Consider the following 21,668-nt stretch of genomic DNA (forward strand, 5'->3'; position numbering starts at 1 on the left):
GAGGTGGGAGATGGACCAAAATAACCACCCAGCATTCACAGTAGACTCAGAAGCCATTCCTTCTCTCCCAGAGTCCCCTCCCACACACCTAATCTAAGTAATTTCTGACCCTGTGATTATTCACAAAAAGAAGAAGAATACAAGTTGCTGGCATTTGTAGTAACAGGATGAGAAAGTGCGAGACTTCCTGTTATGTGTGTGTGACAGCTGGTGATAAGTGGAGGGCCCTGCACAGGAAATCCGCTCAGCTTCTGCAATGTGGCCCGCCTGAAACTGGGGTGCTCCCTCAGTCTGGATGTGAATGGCAGGTCGGAGGGGTGCCTGGACCATGGGTGATGTGGTAGAGAAGAGTTTGGAAGGGCCCCTGGCACCTTCTGCAGACGAGACCTCCCAGAAAAGGGGAGACTTGGTGGAAATCTTAAATGGGGATAAGGTAAAATTTGATGACACAGGACTCTCCTTAATTCTTCAAAATGGCCTGGAGACCCTCCGAGGGGAAAATGCTCTGACAGACGTCATCTTGTGTGTGGACATTCAGGAATTCGCCTGCCACCGCGTGGTGCTTGCTGCGGCCAGCAACTATTTCAGGTCAGCATGCCTAGGACCAGAGTCAAATTGGGCGTAAGCTGCAAGGAAAATCTGTGTTAATGAGAGAATCTAACTGTTTTACTTATCTATTAAGGTTTCTGTGTTGTCTTGAAATATAAGAAAGGACACTCTCAAACCTTAGATTTTAGGATTTAGGTCACATTGAAAGGGAGATTGTCACCATTTAAAGCACTGTTTATATGTTGCAGTAAACTGTATATGTATGTCCTTGTTCCAAAGGATGGAAAATTATTGAAGTCATGGGGATTTTTTCCTCCTTGGTCTGACTAATGTGTTGGAAATATGATGTTGTCTTTGTTCATCCACAGAAGTAGAGGAAAAGGATATGGCCTCTCTTTTTGGAGTTGTCAGATGACTTGCTGAAAATTAGGGGCTTCCATATGTGTGCAAGGGTGGTAGGAAGGGAATGCAGTTACAAAGGTCCGTTAGATGCAAGAGGCTGTAGTTACAGCAAATTTGTGGTCTCACAGTGGACAGACCTGGAGTCAGGAGACCTGTGTTCCATCCCACATTGCTCCTTCTTGACTGAGACTTTAGGCAAGTCCCTTGGTGCTCTGAATTTCTATTTGGTCATCTGTAAGGAGGGGACAATGTTGCTTACCTCTCAGGATTATTGTAATTAACATGAGAGCGAAAGGGTCTCATGCAGTGTCTAGCATATAGTAGATGCTCAATATATCTTTGTTGTCATTTTCACCTGATTCTGTGTGGTTCAGTTAAGAACCAGTTACTGAGTGTTTAACCACAAGTGAATTTCTGGGGCAGGAATGTAGGTGAATCAGGAACCCAATGAATATGGCTGGATCCAATGTTTTCCATAGCAGCATGGCCACAGGGGAAAGGATTCTGCAAGGGCAATGTGAATGAAGAAGGTCTTTTTGGAATTTGAAAAGAAATACCCTCACGATTCTTCTTAACTCTTGGTTTTGCTGAGGAAATTAAAAACAATCAACTTGCGAAAGTATCATGGGAGGTTTTTCTTTTTTAGGTGCTCAGGGGAAAATCTTTCTTTGGAATTCAGAGAGCAGGCTCCGTGGATTGTTATGGGGCTGATTAGGTTATTTACATCTTGGTCTGAGGAAGTAGCACCTACTATGTGCCAGACAGATGTAGTTATCTGATTTTATTTTTTTTTTATTTTTTTTTTTTTTGTAGAGACAGAGTCTCACCTTATGGCCCTCGGTAGAGTGCCATGGCCTCACACAGCTCACAGCAACCTCCAACTCCTGGGCTTAAGCGATTCTCTTGCCTCAGCCTCCCAAGTAGCTGGGACTACAGGCGCCCGCCACAACGCCCGGCTAATCTGATTTTATTTTTTAAACAGCATGATGAAGGGGGCTGATATCCCCTTTTACAGGTGAGAAGATGCAAGCCCAGCATTACACATATCTGGTCATTTCTGGAGCAGGGGTTGGGTATGTTCTAGAAATCCTCATCACTGCAATACAACTGCCACGAAGACTGGGGGCTCATTCCACAGGAAGTGTATAAAAGGTGAAGTGGAGGCACAGCCTTTGAACTGGGTTGAAATACGTAAACGCATTACTTATTCCACCGATACTGATTATATGCTTTTACATCCATCACAGCCCTTTTCAGGAGTGAATGAAATTCAACTTAGCTCAGTGCCCTTGGTTTTAGGTTTATCCTTTCTCTTTTGAATCATTGGAAAACTGCTATCTTAATGTCCGTCTGGCTAGCGATATTCTTAGTGTGTGGGCCTGACTGGACCAGGACCACTGCTGTGTGCTCTCAGGTACATTGCTGGTCCTCGGGTTTCTAATCTTAAACAGAAGGTGTTTGGGCTCTGGTCCTTCCAGCCTTGCTGATCTAGGATATTTAGGGAAAGTCTCTGCCAGTCTTCAGAGGAGGGGCGGCAGGGAGAACCTGGAGGCACATGAGGGTGGACGACATATCTGCCAGGGTCTGTAGAGTTGCTTCCAAAACTGCCTAGTTATGAGGGGAAATTCCTTTAATTCTTTTCTTTAGAGTAGTGACTTTTGATTCTTATCTTGGGATTTCCAACATGACTTTCCTTCTACAATGAATACAGCCCTGGAGACAGGATTCTTTTTTTCTAGTGCTACTATTAATAACTCCTGTTCGTGGTGTATTTATTGCAGGCTAGGCCTTGTGTCACCTGTATTGCACACACTAGCCTGCTTAACCTTCATACCACCCTATAAGCTAGGGAATTTTATCCCCATCTAACATGAACTTTAGTCCAGAATGTCACGGTTAATAAAAAGTGTCTAGGACTGACATTAAATCAGACATTGCCTCATTGCCCTGCTTGCTTTGTGTCTACAATTTTGAAAGAGGTTGGGCACCAAGTTCCTCTAATGCTCAGACTTAGAAAGGCCCACGTCTGCTCTGTCAGGGAAGCTTTACACATAGCTCTTTGTGCTTTGGCGGGCCTGGAAGGTGGTTGTAAAATTATTCTTTATTCATTGAGAATATAAATACATTCCACTAAGTGATTGACTATAGTTTATTTAACCAGATCCCTGTAGACAGACATTTGAGTTGTTTCTAATCTTTTGCTATCACAAACCATGTTACAATGAATAACATTTTTACATATGTTATTTCATATGCATGCAGGAATAACTGGGGATACATTTCTAGAAGAGGGTTTGATGTGGGCAGCCCCCTGTGCCTCATAGGAGTAGGGCGCTGGCCCCATATCCCGGAGGTGGTGGGTTCAAACCTGGCCCTGGCCAAAAAAACTGCAAAAAAAAAAAAAAAAGAAGAGGGTTTGGTGAATCAATGCACTTGGAGTCTTAGTGGTTTATGCCTATTTCTTTTTGATCAGGGTTGAATCACTTTTCATTCCCCATGGCCTTCTCATCTCAATCTGATAGATGAGAAAAAACAGTCTAAATTTAGTTTAAATTTGTATTTTTCTTATTTTTAATTAATAAATTATTATTATTTTTTATTTTGTGAGATAGGATCTTGTGTCACCCTGGGAATAATGCAGTGGAATCTCATAGCTCATAACAACCTCACGCCCCTGGGTTCAAATAATCATCTTGGCTCAGCCTTCTGAGCAGCTGGGACTACCAGGGCATGCCATCATGTTCAGCTAATTTTTCTATTTTCTGTAGAGATGGGGTCTTGCTCTTGCTCAGGCTGGTCTCAAATTCTTGGCCTCAAGCAATCCTCCCAACTCAACCTGCTAAAGTGCTAGGATTACAGGTGTGAGTTACCATGCCCAGTCAGTATTTTTCTTATTTTTGATAAGGTCAATCTTTTCAGATGTTTAAGGGTCATCTGCATTTTTCTTTTTCAGTGAACTATCTCTTCATATCCTTTCAAATTTTGATGTATACTTTCTAAAGTTAAAATTTATTTTTTTTATCCAAATAAGACACGCGAATAGTTAACAGACGGTCAAACAGTATTTAAAAGATTATAATGAAAAACAAAAATTCATCTTTATCTCCTGTACCCTTCAATCTTGCTCATCAAAGGCCACCATTTTCAACGTTTAGCCGTTTCTCCTACTGTTAGCTCTATATTTCTACAACGTACACTTATATGGTTCTTTCTTGGTTTCTGAGTGTTAGATATTATTTATTGATTTCAGGTAAGAATTTAGCACTTCTCCCTATATCCCTTACCATGCACTTTCCTTCCCTATAATCTCTTAACATGTTATCACAACTTTTTGCTGAATCTAAGAGTTTACATTATTATGTTCATGAAAATATTGTTCTCTGTGGAGCCAAATTATGTGATATGATTACATTTCCCTTCTTGTAAACCTTTTGGCTTTTCCTGAAGTTGTTACTTCACTCCTTTTCCCATTTGCTTACTTTTCAGGGTATCTTCTGCTCACAGCATCACAAAAATCTTTCATTTGGTGGCCGGAGTCCTCAAACTGCGGCCCGCGGGCCACAAGAGGTGGTGTGATTGTATTTGTTTCCGTTTTGTTTTTTTTTACTTCAAAATAAGATATGGGCAGCGTGCATAGGAATTTGTTCATAGTTTTTTTTTTTTTAAACTATAGTCCGGCCCTCCAGCGGTCTGAGGGACAGTGAACTGGCTCCCTGTTTAAAAAGTTTGAGGACCCCTGGGAATCTACCAGTTCCATGTTCCTCAGAATCTTCCTCCCTTCCATTGTCTTACATGTTTTCTCTGGATTTGCAGCCTAGCCTTTGTCCAGTTGCTTCCCCATCATTCCAGCAATTCCCTTTGAGCCTCTCTCCCTTCATCCCCTATCTTCCTCTTCCTTGGTTTACCTTCTTACTTCGACGAAGCATATCCTCTAATAACTTCTTACAAAAGAGTGCATGGGAAGTGGAATTTTAAGGCCTTATAGCTTGAAAATGTCTTTATTCACTTGGCATAGAAGCTGAATAATAGCTCCCCAAAGATGTCCATGTCCTAATCCCAGGAACCTGTGAGCATGTTACTTTACATCAACAAAAATACTTTGCAAATGTGATTATTACGTTAAAGATCTAGAGATGGGGAGATCATTCTAGATTGTCTGGATGAACCCAATGTAATCAAAAGGGGCCTTATAAGAAGGAAGTAGGAGGAGCAGAGTAAGAGAGAGGAATAGGACACCAGGAGCATATAGTGAATGATATGCTTTGAAGACAGGAAGGGGCCATGAGCCAAGGAATGAAGACGGCCTCCAGAAGCTGAAAAAGGCAAGAAGGATTCTGCACTATAACCTCCACAGAGAGATTGGTTCTTCCAACCTCTTGATTTTGACTCAGTGAACCCCATTTTGTACTTCTGACTCCAGCACCGCAAAATAATAAATTTTTATTGTTTGAAGTCACAAAATTTGTTACAGTAACAATATCAAACTAACACACCTAGGTATAGAATTCTTGAAAATAATTTTCCTTCAGGATTTTGAAAACATTGCTCCATTGTCTTTGAGATTTTTGTGTTGCTATTAAGAAGTGTGATGCCCTTCTGATTAGTGATCTTTTGTCTGTGATCTGTTTTTTTTCCTCTGGACACTTTTAGGCTTTTTATAGACATTTTGATATTATACAATAATGTGTCTTTGAGGTTTTTCTGATTTCGTATAAAATGAAGCACTATTTTTTCAAGCTCTTTAAAGTATGACAATGGTGCTTCAATAGGGATTGCATTAAATCTGTAGATCGAGGTTTATATTTTTAAAAGACATTTCTTCTGTTCTTTGTACTGTTTGTTTCCTCTATGTTTCTTTTTTCTCTTTGTTTTTATCTCTTTTGTTTTGAATGCTATACTTAAATATCTAGTGAGTTTTAGATATCCATTTATATTTAAAAGTAAATCACTAAAAAAGCCAAATGGACACTGGGATGAGGTGGGATGAAGGCTTTGCCTTGGGGTCATTGGAGATTGAGCTCCCTTTTGGGGGGAGAATTCCCAGATGCCAGTATTTTAAGGCCTTTCCCATGGTTCCTTTTAGTTTTTTGAAAGAAAGATTCTCCAGTGTTCTCCAGTGTTAACAGAGGGTCAAGCAGTATTTAAAAGATTATAAGGAAAAACAAAAATTCATCTTTATCTCCTGTACCCTTCAATCTTGCTCATCAAAGGCCACCATTTTCAACGTTTAGCCGTTTCTCCTACTGTTAGCTCTATATTGCAAAATATGGCACACTCTGTAGCCTGAGAGGATATAAGCCTAGCTGCTTGTGTTCTGGTAACGGAAAAATCTGGTTTATATCACTCTTTGGTTTTTAGATTTATATTTAATTTTCCCATTGCTGATTCCCTTCCCTCCATGAAGGGAAGCTGGTGGAATTTCTCCAGAAAACAAACCTCATGTCTCCTGTAAGTTGTTGAGAGGTTGTTGCTTTGACGGATAGGGAGGGATGAAGACCGAGTGTGGGGATATGTAACTGCTTCTTTTATACAGATGCTCAACCGATTCCTCTGTTTTTCATTCCATGCTGCCCTCTTCCCTCCACCCACCTCCATCTTCTGAGGCATTATCAATTCCTGAGTCTTTCTGGAGTTCTCTGGAGAGAACAAGCTCAGAATCTGAGTTAGCTGGGACTCAGGTTTCAGCTTTCTTCACATGGATCTTCCATACATTCGGAACTTCCCACTCCACAGGAGAGGAGGATTTCTGGGATGGAAAGAAAGAGAATTTACCCCAGTCTCAGGATCTATGTCAAGTCTTCCATGACTCTCTCAGACCCGATGAGATAGTGGTGGATGGTGCTGATAAAACCAGCTGGCTCTTCTTGCTGCCAGTTATTGCACCCATGTTCTTTGCATACATTATCTCTTTTAATCCTCACAATACATACTTACTGTGAAGTGTTACTATCATCTTCACTTTATAGAAGTGGAAGCTGAGATTTTGGGAGTCTAACTTGCTCATAGTCAGAAAGCTAGTGGGAGGCAGAATTTTTAGATCCTATTTTTCTTCTTGTTCTCATATATGTGATAACCCCTGATTTTTGCAAACCCCTGAAGAACTAGGCAAAATGCAAAAAGGAAGTCTATAGCAACAGCTGTCATTACTCAATGACTATTTGGATTTCTGCAAGCTAGAGAGATAATGAAACCAGTTCTTTGTGTCACTTTCTATATAAGGGAGAAAACTTGTTTGGCCACCAATTATCCCATTATCTCTGCCACAAATTGTCTGCAATCCTAATCAGACACATAGAAAAGAAGTTTTAACAGTTTATTTGTGGGACCAGAGGACTGATGGGGTGGGAATGTGGTCAGCCTAGGAATGTAACTATGGTGACTACAAACAGGGACCATATTAGTAACTTAGACAATACATTTCTCTTTGGGTACCTACTTAAAAGTCTTGAGTGGAATAAGGAGGTTGGGAAAAAATGTACAGTTGAGACTGAGAAAAGGATTAAGGAGAATAAAGCTTAAAAAATAGCCTATAATATACATTTGAATGACAAACAGCCAACTGTCCTGTCAAAGTGTTCAAATTGTCTCATGGGGAAAAAAATGGAGGGAAGCATGGGTTTAGCATTTTTTTTTTAATTTTATAAGACTACTAATGACTTTTATGGGTCTACAAGTATTGCTGCGTCTGTGTTATGCCTTTGGACAGGTCCCCAGTCAAAGTCACTGAAAAGGGTTGTGCATGTGGCCCACTGAACCTCACCTCCAGTGGATCTCCCTTGGGAAGATCCATTGGTTCTCACCTTTGGGGAACCCCTATGCACTGCAAAATATGGCACACTCTGTAAGTGACAGTCACCTGTAAGGGCAACCATGCTGAGATTCCCCGGGTTGGCACAGAGATGGAAGAAATGGCGGTGTGGGAAGGAGTTACCAGGCTTCTCTCAGGCCTCCCTGATGACTGGCCCTTTCTGTACATGTGAAAGCTTCCAGGTGGAGGCAGAGGCAATGGTAAGCTCCTTTGTTGCTGCTGCTGCCTGAAATCCTGGATTCTGACCACTTGTACTTCAGTCTCTGGGTCTGGTTCCCTGAAGGTATGCTGAGGGAACCAGCTATAATTATGGCACAATCTATGCATTTATTAATCATTATTACATATTAACTAATTGCTGGATGGCAGAACGTAGGTCCAGAGGCCATGTTTAAATGTTATAATCTTTAGCTTTTTCTCCATATTGGTATAAGACATCTGGAAAGGAGATAGCAAGTCCAGGAGATAGAATTAGTCTAAAGGAAAATAAGAATGACTTAAGGCCACATAGGTCGGGATTAAAAATCTGGCTAATAGCAAAAGCATTGAGGATTGTTGCTGCCATGTTGGGTACACTTGGTGAATTCAATTGAAGCTGATGATTTACTATCTGTGTTGGGTCCTGTATTTTCCACTTTTAGTATTTTCCAATATTGTCTGAAACAAATACAGTGGTAAATATTTATGTACTATAGGTGTATAATCTCTTATCTGTAATTCCAAAATTCCTAACGTGCTGATAAAGAAAAGTTTTTCATAACTTATTTGACAGCCAAATTTAACTTGAACTGCAATCAGATTGGACACACCTGTCCTGATCTCATGTGTCTACTTGCCGAGTTTTAATTTATTCTATTTAGGGCGACTATTCATATATTCATTGCTGTAGTACTAAAGCATTGGATTAAAGAGTGCTGCAAGTGTCATATACTATTTAAAATATGCTAATATCCACAGCGTTCTGAATGCCAAAGCTGCAAGATGTTTGGGTAGGGATTGTGGGACTTTATGATAAAGTTAGTTTTCATTTTGGTGTCATTTGTCTACCTTTTCTCATATGCACATCTTTATATACTTATTAAAACAGTTTATATATAATTTTATACTTTGCTTTGTCCCCTTTTCATTATAATCTTATTCCTATAGTGTTCCATACTTTTCATAATTACTGTTTATTTTGCTACCAGTTTTAACAGAGGCATAATATAAAAGTTATTCTTTCACTATAGATATTTAGGTTGCTTCCAACAGTTTATTTTTTTTCAGTTTGGAAAATGAATGGCCAACAATTTTTCCAGCACTTTGCTGCATTCTTTTTCATTTCATTTAACCCACACAACAATGTCAGTAGTTAGATAACAAGTAGATGGCATTGTCTTCGTTTCACCCTAGATAGATCTTACCCTGATAGGAGGAATGGTTTCCCCAGGGGATCCAAACTAAATATAGATCTCTTCACCGAGGGCAGAAATGAGGCCGTTAGGTCATTACCTGTGGCTTTAAGTCCCCCTGGTCTGCCATGCAACATTGTGGGCTACATATGCTGAAAATGAGGAGGATATATAAAAATCATTGCCTCTATGCACATGTATGTACAAGCAAAGGCATGCTGCTGCTGGAACATTCATCGTAATTTGTGTCTGGGGGCTGAGCTAACAGACCCCCATAGCAGCAAAGAGCTAGCATGTCTTCGGGTGCTAGTTGTGGTGGCTCACACCTGTAATTTTAGCACTCTTGGAGGCCGAGAAGGGTGGATTGTCTGAGCTCACAGGTTCAAGACCAGTCTGAGCCAGAGTGAGACCTCATCTCTAAAAATAGCTGGGCGTTGTGGCAGGCGCCTATAGTCCCAGGTACTTGGGAGACTGAGGCAAGAGAATCACTTGAGCCCAAGAGTTGGAGGTTGCTGTGAACAATGACACCACTGCACTCTACCAAGGGTGACAAAGTCTGTCAAAAAAAAAGAAGGCAGGTCAGGGTGTGCAAAGTGAAAATATGGTATGCTTTGAAAGTATAGGGCCTCAAGAACCTATAGGACATCATTGGGGCAAGAGCCAGAAACTCTTGGTATAGTGGAAAGAACTTACAGCATTTGAATTTGAGTCCAGACTCTGCCATTTGTTGACTGTGTAAATCTCAGAGTGATTGCTTGGCCTCTTTGAGGCTCAGCACCAATGTCTACTACACAATGAGGCTAATGATATGTGTCTACATGTCCCAGTGAGTTGTCAAATGCAAGTCATAAAATGAATTCATTTGCCCAAACACTTTATGAATGATAATAAGTCAGATTTCTTTCTTTCTTTTTTTTTAGAGACAGAGTCTCACTTTGTCACCCTCAGTAGAGTGCTGTGGCATCACAGCTCACAGCAACCTCCAATTCTTGGGTTTAGGTGATTCTCTTGCCTCTGCCTCCTGAGAAGCTGGGACTATAGGCGCCCACCACAATGCCCAGCTATTTTTTTGTTGCAGTTTGGCCAGGGCCAGGTTCAACCCTGCCACCCTCGGTATATGGGGCCGGCGCCCTACTCACTGAGCCACAGGCACCCCCAATAAGTCAGATTTCTTAGTTCCATGGAATAGAAACCAACTCTGTCTTATTTGAGAAGAGGAATTTATGAAAGTGATAGTAGGAACTTGCAAAATCCCCCTGTAAGTTTGGAGAACTGACTCAGAAGACAGGTGCAAGGGACAACAGATAGCAGCCAGAACAGCAGCCTAAAACCATCCAGCACCAAGAGAGGAGGACGCCCCCACTGTCGCAGAATCCTGGAGGCTGCACTGCACTACCCCAGCGGCTGTGGCCCCTGGAGGCCGCTGCTGCTTCTGCTGGCTCCACCCAAATAGGCTCTCCTCTGTCCTTGCATCTCCACATCAGTAGCACCTAACCCAAAGCCTGGGGTTGGTTTATCTGATGGGTCAAGGCTGAGTTATACAAGTTAATGCTTTGGTTGTGACAGAAGGTGGGATAAGCATTCAGCTTCTGGAGTGGGAGGTGGCTTCTTCCACTCACTGTATCTCATTGGGAGGGAGACTTTTCCACCCCTAGGGAGGGGTCCACATGCTGGGCAACCCAAAAATGATGAGTATATATTGTATGCACCTGCTATGTGCCAGGCCTACATTAGGTGTAGAGCAGGTATTAAGGTATCATGAAAACTATACAGGCATTAAAGATCTGTGACTCTTGTTACATAGGCCTTAGTACTGTGTATCCTGAGATCCTAGTTGGCAAGACAATTACTGGCATTTTCACTTCTCTTCTCTCCCCCAAACTGAGAATATCCCTGGGCATATCTCTGGGAGTTTGTGGAATGAAGGCATCGTCCATATGGTTTACTTTCTTTCATTAGCTAACTTATGGTACATCCACCTTTGGCTGTCAGGAAACCCAGTGTATTAGCGTCCTTAGCCTTGGTTTCAGCGATACATTCTCTTCCTACTTTAATTGCTTAATTATTATCTTCTTATCTCTATTGTTACTGTTTTGAAGTTTATAATACTTCTGCTTCTTTACTACAAGCCATCTTTTTTTTTTTTGTAGAGACAGAGTCTCACTGTACCGCCCTCGGGTAGAGTGCCGTGACGTCACACGGCTCACAGCAACCTCTAACTCTTGGGCTTATGATTCTCTTGCCTCAGCCTCCCGAGCAGCTGGGACTATAGGCGCCCGCCACAACGCCCGGCTATTTTTTTGTTGCAGTTTGGCCGGGCCGGGTTTGAACCCGCCATCCTCGGCATATGGGGACAGTGCCCTACTCACTGAGCCACAGGCGCCATCTTAAATTCTTTTGGGAAGGCCATCTCTGTATAAAAACAAGGGTTCCTTTCAACCTATACATTGTCTGCTGGCTGTAAGTGTCAGCATTCTTTTATTGCATCTAACTTCTGTAGAAAACTTTAAGGCCACAATAATTACAGGAGTGCTGATACTGCTATGACTTTAAAACCAAAACTAATGGGTTGCATCATAGTTTTTTCTCAGAAATATGCAAGGATCTAGAATAAAGTAATGGAAACTCAGTAGGTTTGCATATACTGATTCAGGTCCGGGGGCAAGTAAGACCTTACTGGACTTAAAAGATCATGTAGAGTAATTCAGTCTTATACCAGGCTGAATATCAAGAACATTTCAGGATTTTTTTTGCTAGATTGAGCTGGTTGCCTCCTGCCGTTGTGGAGAGGATGCTCTTCCTCCTGACTTTTGGATCTTTTTCTGTAGATTCTATTTAGGTATTTTAAGTGTTAGCCTTTTTTTTTTTTTCTTTTTAACAGTTCAGCTCTTGAATTTTTCCCCTTCTTAATAATATGAGTATAGATCCTGCGTGTCCCCAAAGGCTGCCTTGCCCTGAAGCATCTGATTCTAGTGATTCTTCTTCAATGCCTGTGATTTGTGGGCCTGAAGAAAATTATCCATCCTTGCAAATGTCTTCTATAGAGATGCCCTTCACAGAGACTGCCTCTCCTCTTCCTACTTCTATGGATCTACTGGCTCTGGACAGCCCTGACTCTTCCACTAGTCCCAAAGTAAAACAGCCCACTTCTGTAGAGAAGAGTGTAGCGAAGAAGGAAGGTAAGGCAGGTCAAGAAACAGAAGACCAGAACCGTGTTCTCTACCACCCAGCTGTGTGTACTCAATGATAGATTTCAGAGGCAGAAATACCTCGGCCTCCAACAGATGTAAGAACTTTCCAACATCCTCAACCTCAGCTATAAACAGGTTAAAACCTGGTTCCAGAACCAGGGAATGAAATCTAAGAGAAGGCAGAAAAACAACTGGCTAAAGAACACCAACAGTATGACTCGGGCTCAGAAAGCCTCAGCACCCATGGAATACCCAAGGTTCTACTCTTCCTATCACCAGGCATGCCTGATGAACACATCCGGAAACCTTCCAGTGTGGAGCAACCAGACCTGGAGCAACCCTAACTGGGGTGACCAAACCTGGAGCAGCCAGTCTTGGAGTAACCATTCCTGGAACAGTCAGACCTGGGGCACCCAAGCCTGGAATAGTCAGGCCTGGAGCAATCCCTTCTTTAACTGTGGGGAGGAGCCTTTACAGTCTTGCCTGCAGGTCCAGCAAAATTTTCTTGCCAGTGATTTGGAAATTGCCTTGGAAGCTACTGGAGAAAGCCATAATGTAATTCATCAAACCACTAAGTATTTTAGCTCCCCCCAAACCATGGATTCATTCCTAAATTACTCAATGAATATGCAGCCTGAGGATGTGTGAAGATGAGTGTATTACTCAGTCTTAGTGTGAGCAGTGGCTAAATCCTCTCCTCTCAGGATTTTTCTATTTTATTTTCAGTCTTTTTTTTTTTTTGAGACAATTTTACTGTCACTCTGGCTAGGGTGCCATGGTGTTATAGTTAACAGCAACCTCAAACTCTTGGGCTCAAGCAATCCTTTTACCTCAGCCTCCCAAGTAGCTGGGACTGCTGGCGATCACCATGATGCCTGGCGAGTTTTTCTATTTTTAGTAGAGATGGAGTCTCGATTTTGCTCAGGCTTTTCTCAAACTCCTAAGCTCAAGCAATCTACCAATACACCTCGGACTCCCAAAGTGCTAGAATTACAGGGAGGCTTGAGCCCCGATGCCTGGCTAATTTTTTATTTTTTTATTTTAGAGAAACTATTCTGCCTCTGTTCTGGCTCTCAGTGTGCTTATTGCAAGACTGGAGTCTAATCAGAGGTTTCAGTAACCTTGGCTGCTATGGACAACATGATAGAAGATGTCTCTGGTTGTAGACAAAGTAGTTATAGTAACTAGTTTGGATAGCTTTAGAAAGTAAAAAAATACAAAGATGTGTGAAGGATTATTTCCACTTTCTGGGATTAGGAGGTCTTTTTTTATTTTATTTTTTTCTCTCACAAGTGAATACTTAAAAGGCAAGGATATTTTTTATTTTTATTTCCAATTAATTGTAATTGTCTGTGGTTAGAGTTGAATGCTTCGGGGATGGACAAAACCAAAAGGTAAATTTGAATTTGAGATTTTCTCTCACGTGGGTCTGTGATTCTTAATCTTCTTGGTTCAAATTGGTATGGAGTACATGTAAGAATTGTTTTTCCATTCTTGTGATACTTAGGAAAATGTTCTCCAAATCCATCCACGTTGTTGAAAAAGATGCAAAATCTCCATCTATTTTTATGGCTGAATAGTATTCCATGGTATATATACACCACAATTTATTAATCCATGTGTTGAAGGGCACATGGATTGTTTTATTTCTGTATCTTTGCTTTGTGAATTATGCTGTTATAAACATTTGAGTACAAATGTCCTTCCTTAGGGTGAAAAGTCTTGGGTAGATAGCTGGTAGTGGGATTGCAGGTTCAAATGATAGGTTTACTTTACCTTTTTTTGACAAGCATGAAACAAATATTATTGAGGAAGAGAAAGGTAGGTTTATAGAGTAAGAGCAAGAAACATTTACCATGGACACCGAATTGGCCTCCACTGCCAGGGAAGTGGGCAAAGAGGCCCACTTTTGCTTTGAGGAATAGAGGGATTTCCTTATTAAAATCCTCAACTGTCCAGGTGAAGTGTTAGCTAGAATGCACTTCATGGATTTCCTCTGCCCCCTTTTGCTCTGTTTTACTACAAGCCTTGATTTGTTCATTACTCTACGATTTTGTAGAAAGAGGTATTGTTTGGCTGCATTGTGTATCAGTAGCAGTTTGCGCAGTCTAAGTGCAAAAAAATAAAATCCATTTTACCTATAAAAAAAAAAAAAAGAACATTTTGGAGTTGGGGGAATTAAGAGGGAGGCAGAGGCCCCATAAGTAATTCTTGGAAGATGGCGTCAGTGGACACAATACACAAAAAATAAAACAGAGATTAGAAAAATTAGGAAAGTATCAAGTGACGAGCAGTGTCCTTAAAACTCAAATTGCAGGTTGTGTTGGCTGGAGTGTCAATTATAGTATTATAATTGTTTTGAGGTACCAGGAACCACACTCATGCCATTTGCAGGTGGGCCTGGAGATGAACAGGGAGAGAACTCGTAGTAACTGTTATAAAAATCTTTATTCTTCCGTGCTTCTCCAGTGTACCACCAATGATTCGCAGGCCTTCAGTGGCGGAACACTGGATCACGCTACCTCCCTTACTGTGCCGATGCCTCAAAGCTTTCAGAACCGTAGTGTTGAGGGCATTTAATGAAATTTCATCCATCTACTCAGTCACATATTCATCCAGTTGACACAAATGTATTTATTGCCTGTGTCTCTTCTGTGCCAGGCACAAGGCATACAAAGATGCATAAGGTATGGTTCCCTGGAAGTCTTAATCTAGTAAGTGGAAAGTAACAAGTAAATCAGTATTTACTATACAGTACGGTAAGTGCTATGATGGACCTCTGCACAGGGGCCGTGGGAGCTTACTGAAGGACATTAAACTGGACTAGAGAAAAAGTAATCTGATAAGGCTTCCTGCAGGAGGGGCCATCTGCGCAGAGTTTTGAAAGATCAGTAGGCATTAGGCAGAAGGGGCCAAGTGAAAGGAGATGAGGGGACATTCCAGGCAGAGGGAAACATCTGGGAAAGTATGACGTGGTGTAAACTTGGGAGCCATGGGTGGAAGAGTAGGGTTGAGATAAAGGATATGTGTAGGCCAATAAGGCTCAGAGATGGGGAGGGTCAGACCATGAGAGGTATTGTGGAGTGAGGCGAAGGAGCTGGGAGTATGTCTTACAGAGAGTGGGAAGCCCTGGAAGAGTATTTTAGCAGGAAAGTGACATGATCTGAGATCTCCTCCTTTGGGCTGTGGTATGGAGGACCCCATCAATTTATGGAGACGTTCAGGTGATGGCAAGAAACTACAGTGAGAGGGGTTGAGGGTTGGAATGATGGCGAGGCAGTGGAGCCGTGGAGGCAGTCTCAAGCCGCATTCAGAATCCTCTCTGAGGGCCCTCAGGGCAGCTGGGCCAAAGACAGCCCCAGGTAGAGGTCTCAGGAGAAAGCAGGGAGGAAGTGATGTGGGGAGTGCTGGAGACAAACTCAGCCGACTCCACATTTTGCTGAAGGCCAGCTCTGCGCTTCAAGATTGGAGAAAGAGAAGGTGGTGAGACCTCAGACCCTTCTTCCACCCATGCAATCCCACTTTAGAGCAGAGCTCAGGAATAACACAAGTAATTCTAAAGTAACCCAAGTTCAGAACTTGCAGTTTTTGAACATCTTGAAGAAGATACATGCCACATCTCCTATTATAATCTGCTCCCCTCTCCTACCTGTATCTCTGATGGAGACCCCTGCTGGGTTTTTCTCTGAAGCCTTAGCCCTTGCATATCCTTTAAAAAGAGTTTTCTGTCTGAGAGAACCAATTAGAAGCAGGGCCTCCTTTCTTTGGGGACCGTCACAGTCTACACTAGGGCACAAGGCTTGGCAAGTGTAGTAGCAGCTGGATTTTAGCCCAACTCAGGCCCCAGCCTGGGCAGCCCTGCATGTGGCCCAGTCTGTGGAAAGTCTTCCTTCTTCTCTGGCTTCCTAACTACTGTCCATTCCTAGTTGGAGGAGTTCCTGTTTTCCTCCCATTTCCCTCTTGATTTTGTCTCATGAAACTTCAAGAAACAGGCCTGACAGTCCAGATTGCTCTGTGGCAGCCAACAGAGGGAACAGTCTGAAACTCATATATGATCATCTTTGTCTTGTCCTAATAGGGATAGCTTTTACAACTTCTGGGCATCAACATTTGAATGCCTTGGGGTGAAGATTGCTACCACTGCCAATGTGCAAGTTTCTAAGTGGTCAGAACCAAAGAAAGCTCAGAAAAACTCTTTCCTTAACTTCTGGATAATGACTTGGTGATCATAAGGAAGCCAACATGGCATCATCAGGGGTTGAGATGGAAAACGTTTGGGAAAAGAGGATGATGCGGAACCTGTGGGGCCACAGCCTGGTCAGGATGTGGCAGTGGACAGTGTGCACAAATACAGATCCTGCTCCCGGCCCAGTGGGGAAGTGAGAATCTGAGCAGACCTCACTGAAGAGGGTCATGAAGGAAGTGGTGTTTTGTTAGGGGAAGCCAGGTTTCATCCTCAGCAAGGAGGTGGAAGGTGTCAAGATCAAAAGCTAGTTAAGTTAAAGAATAAGCACCATGTTTTATAATATAACACCTTAGGTCTGGCTTGGCGCCTGTAGCTCAGCAAGTAGGGTGCCAGCCACATACGCTGAAACTGGTGGGGCCCGGCCTGGGCCAGCTAAACAAATGACAACTGCAACCAAAAAAAATAGCCAGGCGTTGTGGCGGGCGCCTATAGTCCCAGCTACTGGGGAGGCTGAGGCAAGAGAATCACTTAAGCCCAAGGGTGTGAGGTTGCTGTGAGCTGTGATGCCACGGCACTCTACCGAGGGCTACATAGTGAGACTCTGTCACAAAATAAAACAGAACACCTTAGGTAGGCAGACTTCGGCTACACCAATGGGGCTGGAGTTCCAATCCAGAGAGTCACTAGATAATACAGTTCTCTACACACCCGCCTGGTTCCAGGTCACTGAGGAGCTCATTGTTAGTTATTCTCACAAGGTTAGAGAAGAAGTGTGGGTTTGGAGAGTGTAGGGTAGAATAGGCAAATCTACTTGGTCTGCTTGAAGCATAGGACTGTTCTGTCTGTGCAGGTTTCTTCCCATCCATCATCCATCCATCCATCCATCTGTCCAACAATTGTTAAGTGTCTACTGTGGGTCAGTAAACAGGAATTGAGAGAAAAATAAAATCCAGCCCCTTTTCTTTAGATCCTTACAAATCTAATAGAGGACAAGGGACATTAAAAATAGATCCAGATGAGTGTGCTGGGTGCCTGCTACTAGTTCCAGCTACTCGGGAGGCTGGAGCAGGAGTATCACTTGAACCCGGGAGTTCAACACTTCGGTGGGCTATGATCATGCCACTGCATTCCAGTATGGCCAACAGAGTGAGACCCTATCTTAAAAAAAGTATATATATATATATATATTTATATATTTTTATGAAATGTTTTATAATTATAAATTTAAAAATATATTCATAAATTTAAAAATTTTATAAAATTTTTTAAAAAGTGCAGGCGTGGACTGACACCCCACATGGGCCTAGGGTGAGGAGAGGCCTCAGGACCCCAGAGCAGAGAGTGAGTGCCCTGAGGAGGAGACCCCACTACCTGCACTCTAGGCTTGTAATTCTAACTCTTCTGGAAGGTCTCTAAGGAACGCCCCTCCCTGCCTGTACGAGGAGAAAACAAGTCCCCATGTTCAAAAAAAAAAAAAAAAAGTGGATCCAGTAGAATAGGGGTCCTCAAACTGCGGCCCACGGGCCACATGAGGCGGTGTGATTGTATTTGTTTCTGTTTTTTTGTTTTTTTTTTTTACTTCAAAATAAGATATGTGCAGTGTGCATAGGCATTTGTTCATAGTTTTTTTTTTAAACTATAGTCCAGCCTTCCAGCAGTCTGAGGGACAGTGAACTGGCCCCCTGTTTAAAAAGTTTGAGGACCCCTGCAGTCGAATGTATATGGAGAGGCCTGTCTGGAGCCCGAGGGTGTTAATGTGAACATAGGCACATGTTGGAAACAGTCACCGGGTGTATCTGCCTGATGGGTTAGGAAAGGGCGTGCACAGACGAGATTATGAAGGGCCTTGTATACCAATGTTGAAGGTACTTACAATTTTCTTTTTCTGGGCACTCTTATCTTTTTGGCATTGGGCCCATTGCTGTCAGGGTTTCCCTTACCCATTGTGTCAGTCAGGACTTCGCACTGCAAGTGACAAATATTCAGCTCAAACTAGTTCAAGCATAAATAAAATAATATAGTTTATGTATTTTTTAAAAAGTCTATGGATATTTATTTCAGGCATAGTTGGGTCCTTGTACTCAAATTAATGTCATCATGACTCATTTTCTCTTTGTCTCCCTCTTGTTCTGCTTTGTCTGTGTTGGTTTTTCTCTTAAGGAGGATCTTCATACATGGAGACAAAAAGGTCGCCAGCATTTCTAAACTTTCATTTCTAGCAACTCAGAGATTTTTTTTTTTTTTTTTTTTTTTTGGTAATTCCAGAGAATATTCTGGAATTGGCTCTGATTGGATTGGCTTCCTTCCGGGGCCCATACCTAAAGCAGTTGCTGAGGCTTGGGGGACATGTAGCTTGGACTGTGCTCAGTCTTAGTCTAATAGGTGAGGCTAACTTCATTCAAACCTCTCAGACTGATATTGGTGGAAGGGTAATTCCCATTGGGAAATCTGGGCCCTCCTACTAAACAGGATAGGATTGAGTTGGGCAGGCAAACAAGGACTGTCCATTATAACTTTGTGACTGAATCATCACTGAAGCATGACCACAGCATTTGTTGTGGCTGATGTTCTGTCTCGTCTGACCTTGCAGGTCAGAACAAGCCCTTCTGTCTGCCATAAATTTGGATGGGCTGAGTAACAGGGTGTGCTGAGGCATTGGCAATGGTCCAGTGGGGCTTGGGGGGGTTCTGGTTCTATAGGAACATTGCTAGAGTTTTGATCCCCTGAGGGACCATGTGCAGTATCCATGAGGGGCAATGAACTTGGATAAGAAGCCTGGCAGAGGCAGTTCTTTCAAGGCCTGATGATGCTAGGCACCAGGTGGGGGCAGCTCCGAGGAGAGCTTGTCTCGCAGTTTGGTGAAAAAGTCAACTGGTGGCTGGGGGTTGAAGGAGCTGACTCTATTCCCCAGAGAGCTGTACAGTGCTGTTGATCATGTCTCTGGAGTAGAAAGAGGGATGGCCATGAACTCCCAAATGCTTCTCTGAAGGCATTGTTCCAGGTTTGTGAGATTTACAAGTGCACTGTAGGTAAGAATAGAATCGCACACCATTTCTTACTAGCAGGGCTGTGTTGCTCGAATATAAACTGCAAGACTTTTTCTGTGCATCTAAGTTTGAGAAAGACCTAACAAGCCGAGGCAAAGCCTCCTTTCATCTGAGCCTTTCCAGACTGGGAAGCTTCCCCCCACCCTCCTTGGGAAGCAGCCCTAGGCTTCATGGAATTCTAGAAACTCACTTTGAGATCAACTGAGAAGATGAAATGAAGAATCTGTAGCTGGGGAGGACTCTCCAGGGACATGTCTATCCCAGCACTATGACCAGTTGTTTCCTTGTTCAATCTCCTTCTGAGGAGTGAGCCAAGGGAGCCTTTATTGGAGAGTGGGGGTGACCCCTTTCTAGGGAGTTGTTCTTATACTTAGGTTTGCAAAGAATTGTGGGGGGACGGGGGTGGGTGGGCAGGGATACCTAGTAAAATGTGTATCCCTAGCCGCACTACCAGAAATTTTGACTCAGTAGGTCTAGGTCAGTGGGGTTCAGAATTCTATATTCTTTTTTTTTTTTTTTTTTTTTTCCTTTCTTTTTTTTTTTTTTTTTATTGTTGGGGATTCATTGAGGGTACAATAAGCCAGGTTACACTGATTGCAATTGTTAGGTAAAGTCCCTCTTGCAATCATGTCTTGCCCCCATAAAGTGTGACACACACCAAGGCCCCACCCACCTCCCTCCTTCCCTCTTTCTGTTTCCCCCCCCATAACCATAATTGTCATTAATTGTCCTCATATCAAAATTGAGTACATAGGATTCATGCTTCTCCATTCTTGTGATGCTTTACTAAGAATAATGTCTTCCACGTCCATCCAGGTTAATACGAAGGATGTAAAGTCTCCATTTTTTTTAATGGCTGAATAGTATTCCATGGTATACATATACCACAGCTTGTTAATCCATTCCTGGGTTGGTGGGCATTTAGGCTGTTTCCACATTTTGGCTACTGTAAATTGAGCTGCAATAAACAGTCTAGTACAAGTGTCCTTATGATAAAAGGATTTCTTTCCTTCTGGGTAGATGCCCAGTAATGGGATTGCAGGATCAAATGGGAGGTCTAGCTTGAGTGCTTTGAGGATTCTCCATACTTCCTTCCAGAAAGGTTGTACTAGTTTGCAGTCCCACCAGCAGTGTAAAAGTGTTCCCTTCTCTCCACATCCACGCCAGCATCTGCAGTTTTGAGATTTTGTGATGTGGGCCATTCTCACTGGGGTTAGATGATATCTCAGGGTTGTTTTGATTTGCATTTCTCTAATATATAGAGATGATGAACATTTTTTCATGTGTTTGTTAGCCATTCGTCTGTCGTCTTTAGAGAAAGTTCTATTCATGTCTCTTGCCCATTGATATAAGGGATTGTTGGCTTTTTTCATGTGGATTAATTTGAGTTCTCTATAGATCCTAGTTATCAAGCTTTTGTCTGATTGAAAATATGCAAATATCCTTTCCCATTGTGTAGGTTGTCTCTTTGCTTTGGTTATTGTCTCCTTAGCTGTACAGAAGCTTTTCAGTTTAATGAAGTCCCATTTGTTTATTATTATTATTATTCTTAATAAACACCTAAAGGGTTCTGATGCAGCCAGTTCAGAAACTCACTTTGAGATCAACTACTTGAGGCTGGAGAACATACGTGGGACTCCTGTGTTGGGATGGGACTGTCTGTATGACAGGACTTAGGGGAAAGCTTGAGGTCAGAAACAGAACTGAGCTGAATATCTGTGCCTCCCTTGGTTAAGATTAGCTCAGTAGATGGCAAGTGAAAGGCACTGGTGCCTGAACTAAGAGGTGCGGGGACCATAGAGAGTGGTTCGGGCCATGCTAGGTCACAGGTGCATTTGCTAAAACCCTGCTTTCTTTGCAATGGAAACTCCTTTGATTGGCTACACTTTGTTTATATCCAATAATCCTTTCTTAACAATAGTGTTCATTGTGCAACACATGCTGACTAGTCCTTTTTGAATTTTAAGCTGATTGCATACATATGGACGTTTGTATTCTTTTTTTTTTTTTTTTTTATTGTTGGGGATTCATTGAGGGTACAATAAGTCAGTTACACTGATTGCAATTGTTAGGTAAAGTCCCTCTTGCAATCAT

General features: G+C 42.4%; 1 protein-coding gene and 1 pseudogene across 3 annotated transcripts in view; both read left to right on the forward strand.

The window, feature by feature from the left end:
* The first annotated feature begins 237 nt into the window (after positions 1-237).
* The window catches only part of KLHL6 (kelch like family member 6), a 75,942-nt gene continuing 54,511 nt past the window's right edge, over positions 238-21,668 (forward strand). For 2 of the 3 annotated variants that reach the window (XM_053565486.1, XM_053565487.1), the window contains exon 1: positions 238-588. In XM_053565486.1, the coding sequence (XP_053421461.1) occupies positions 302-588 (287 nt within the window). In that variant the 5' untranslated portion in view covers positions 238-301. The remainder of the gene's footprint in view (positions 589-21,668) is intronic. The other variant, XM_053565488.1, reaches the window with a different exon arrangement.
* LOC128567887 (homeobox protein NANOG-like) lies at positions 12,065-12,989 on the forward strand (annotated as a pseudogene).

The sequence above is a fragment of the Nycticebus coucang genome, chromosome 16 (genome assembly GCF_027406575.1).
Source record: "Nycticebus coucang isolate mNycCou1 chromosome 16, mNycCou1.pri, whole genome shotgun sequence".
In the NCBI taxonomy this organism is placed as follows: domain Eukaryota; kingdom Metazoa; phylum Chordata; class Mammalia; order Primates; family Lorisidae; genus Nycticebus; species Nycticebus coucang.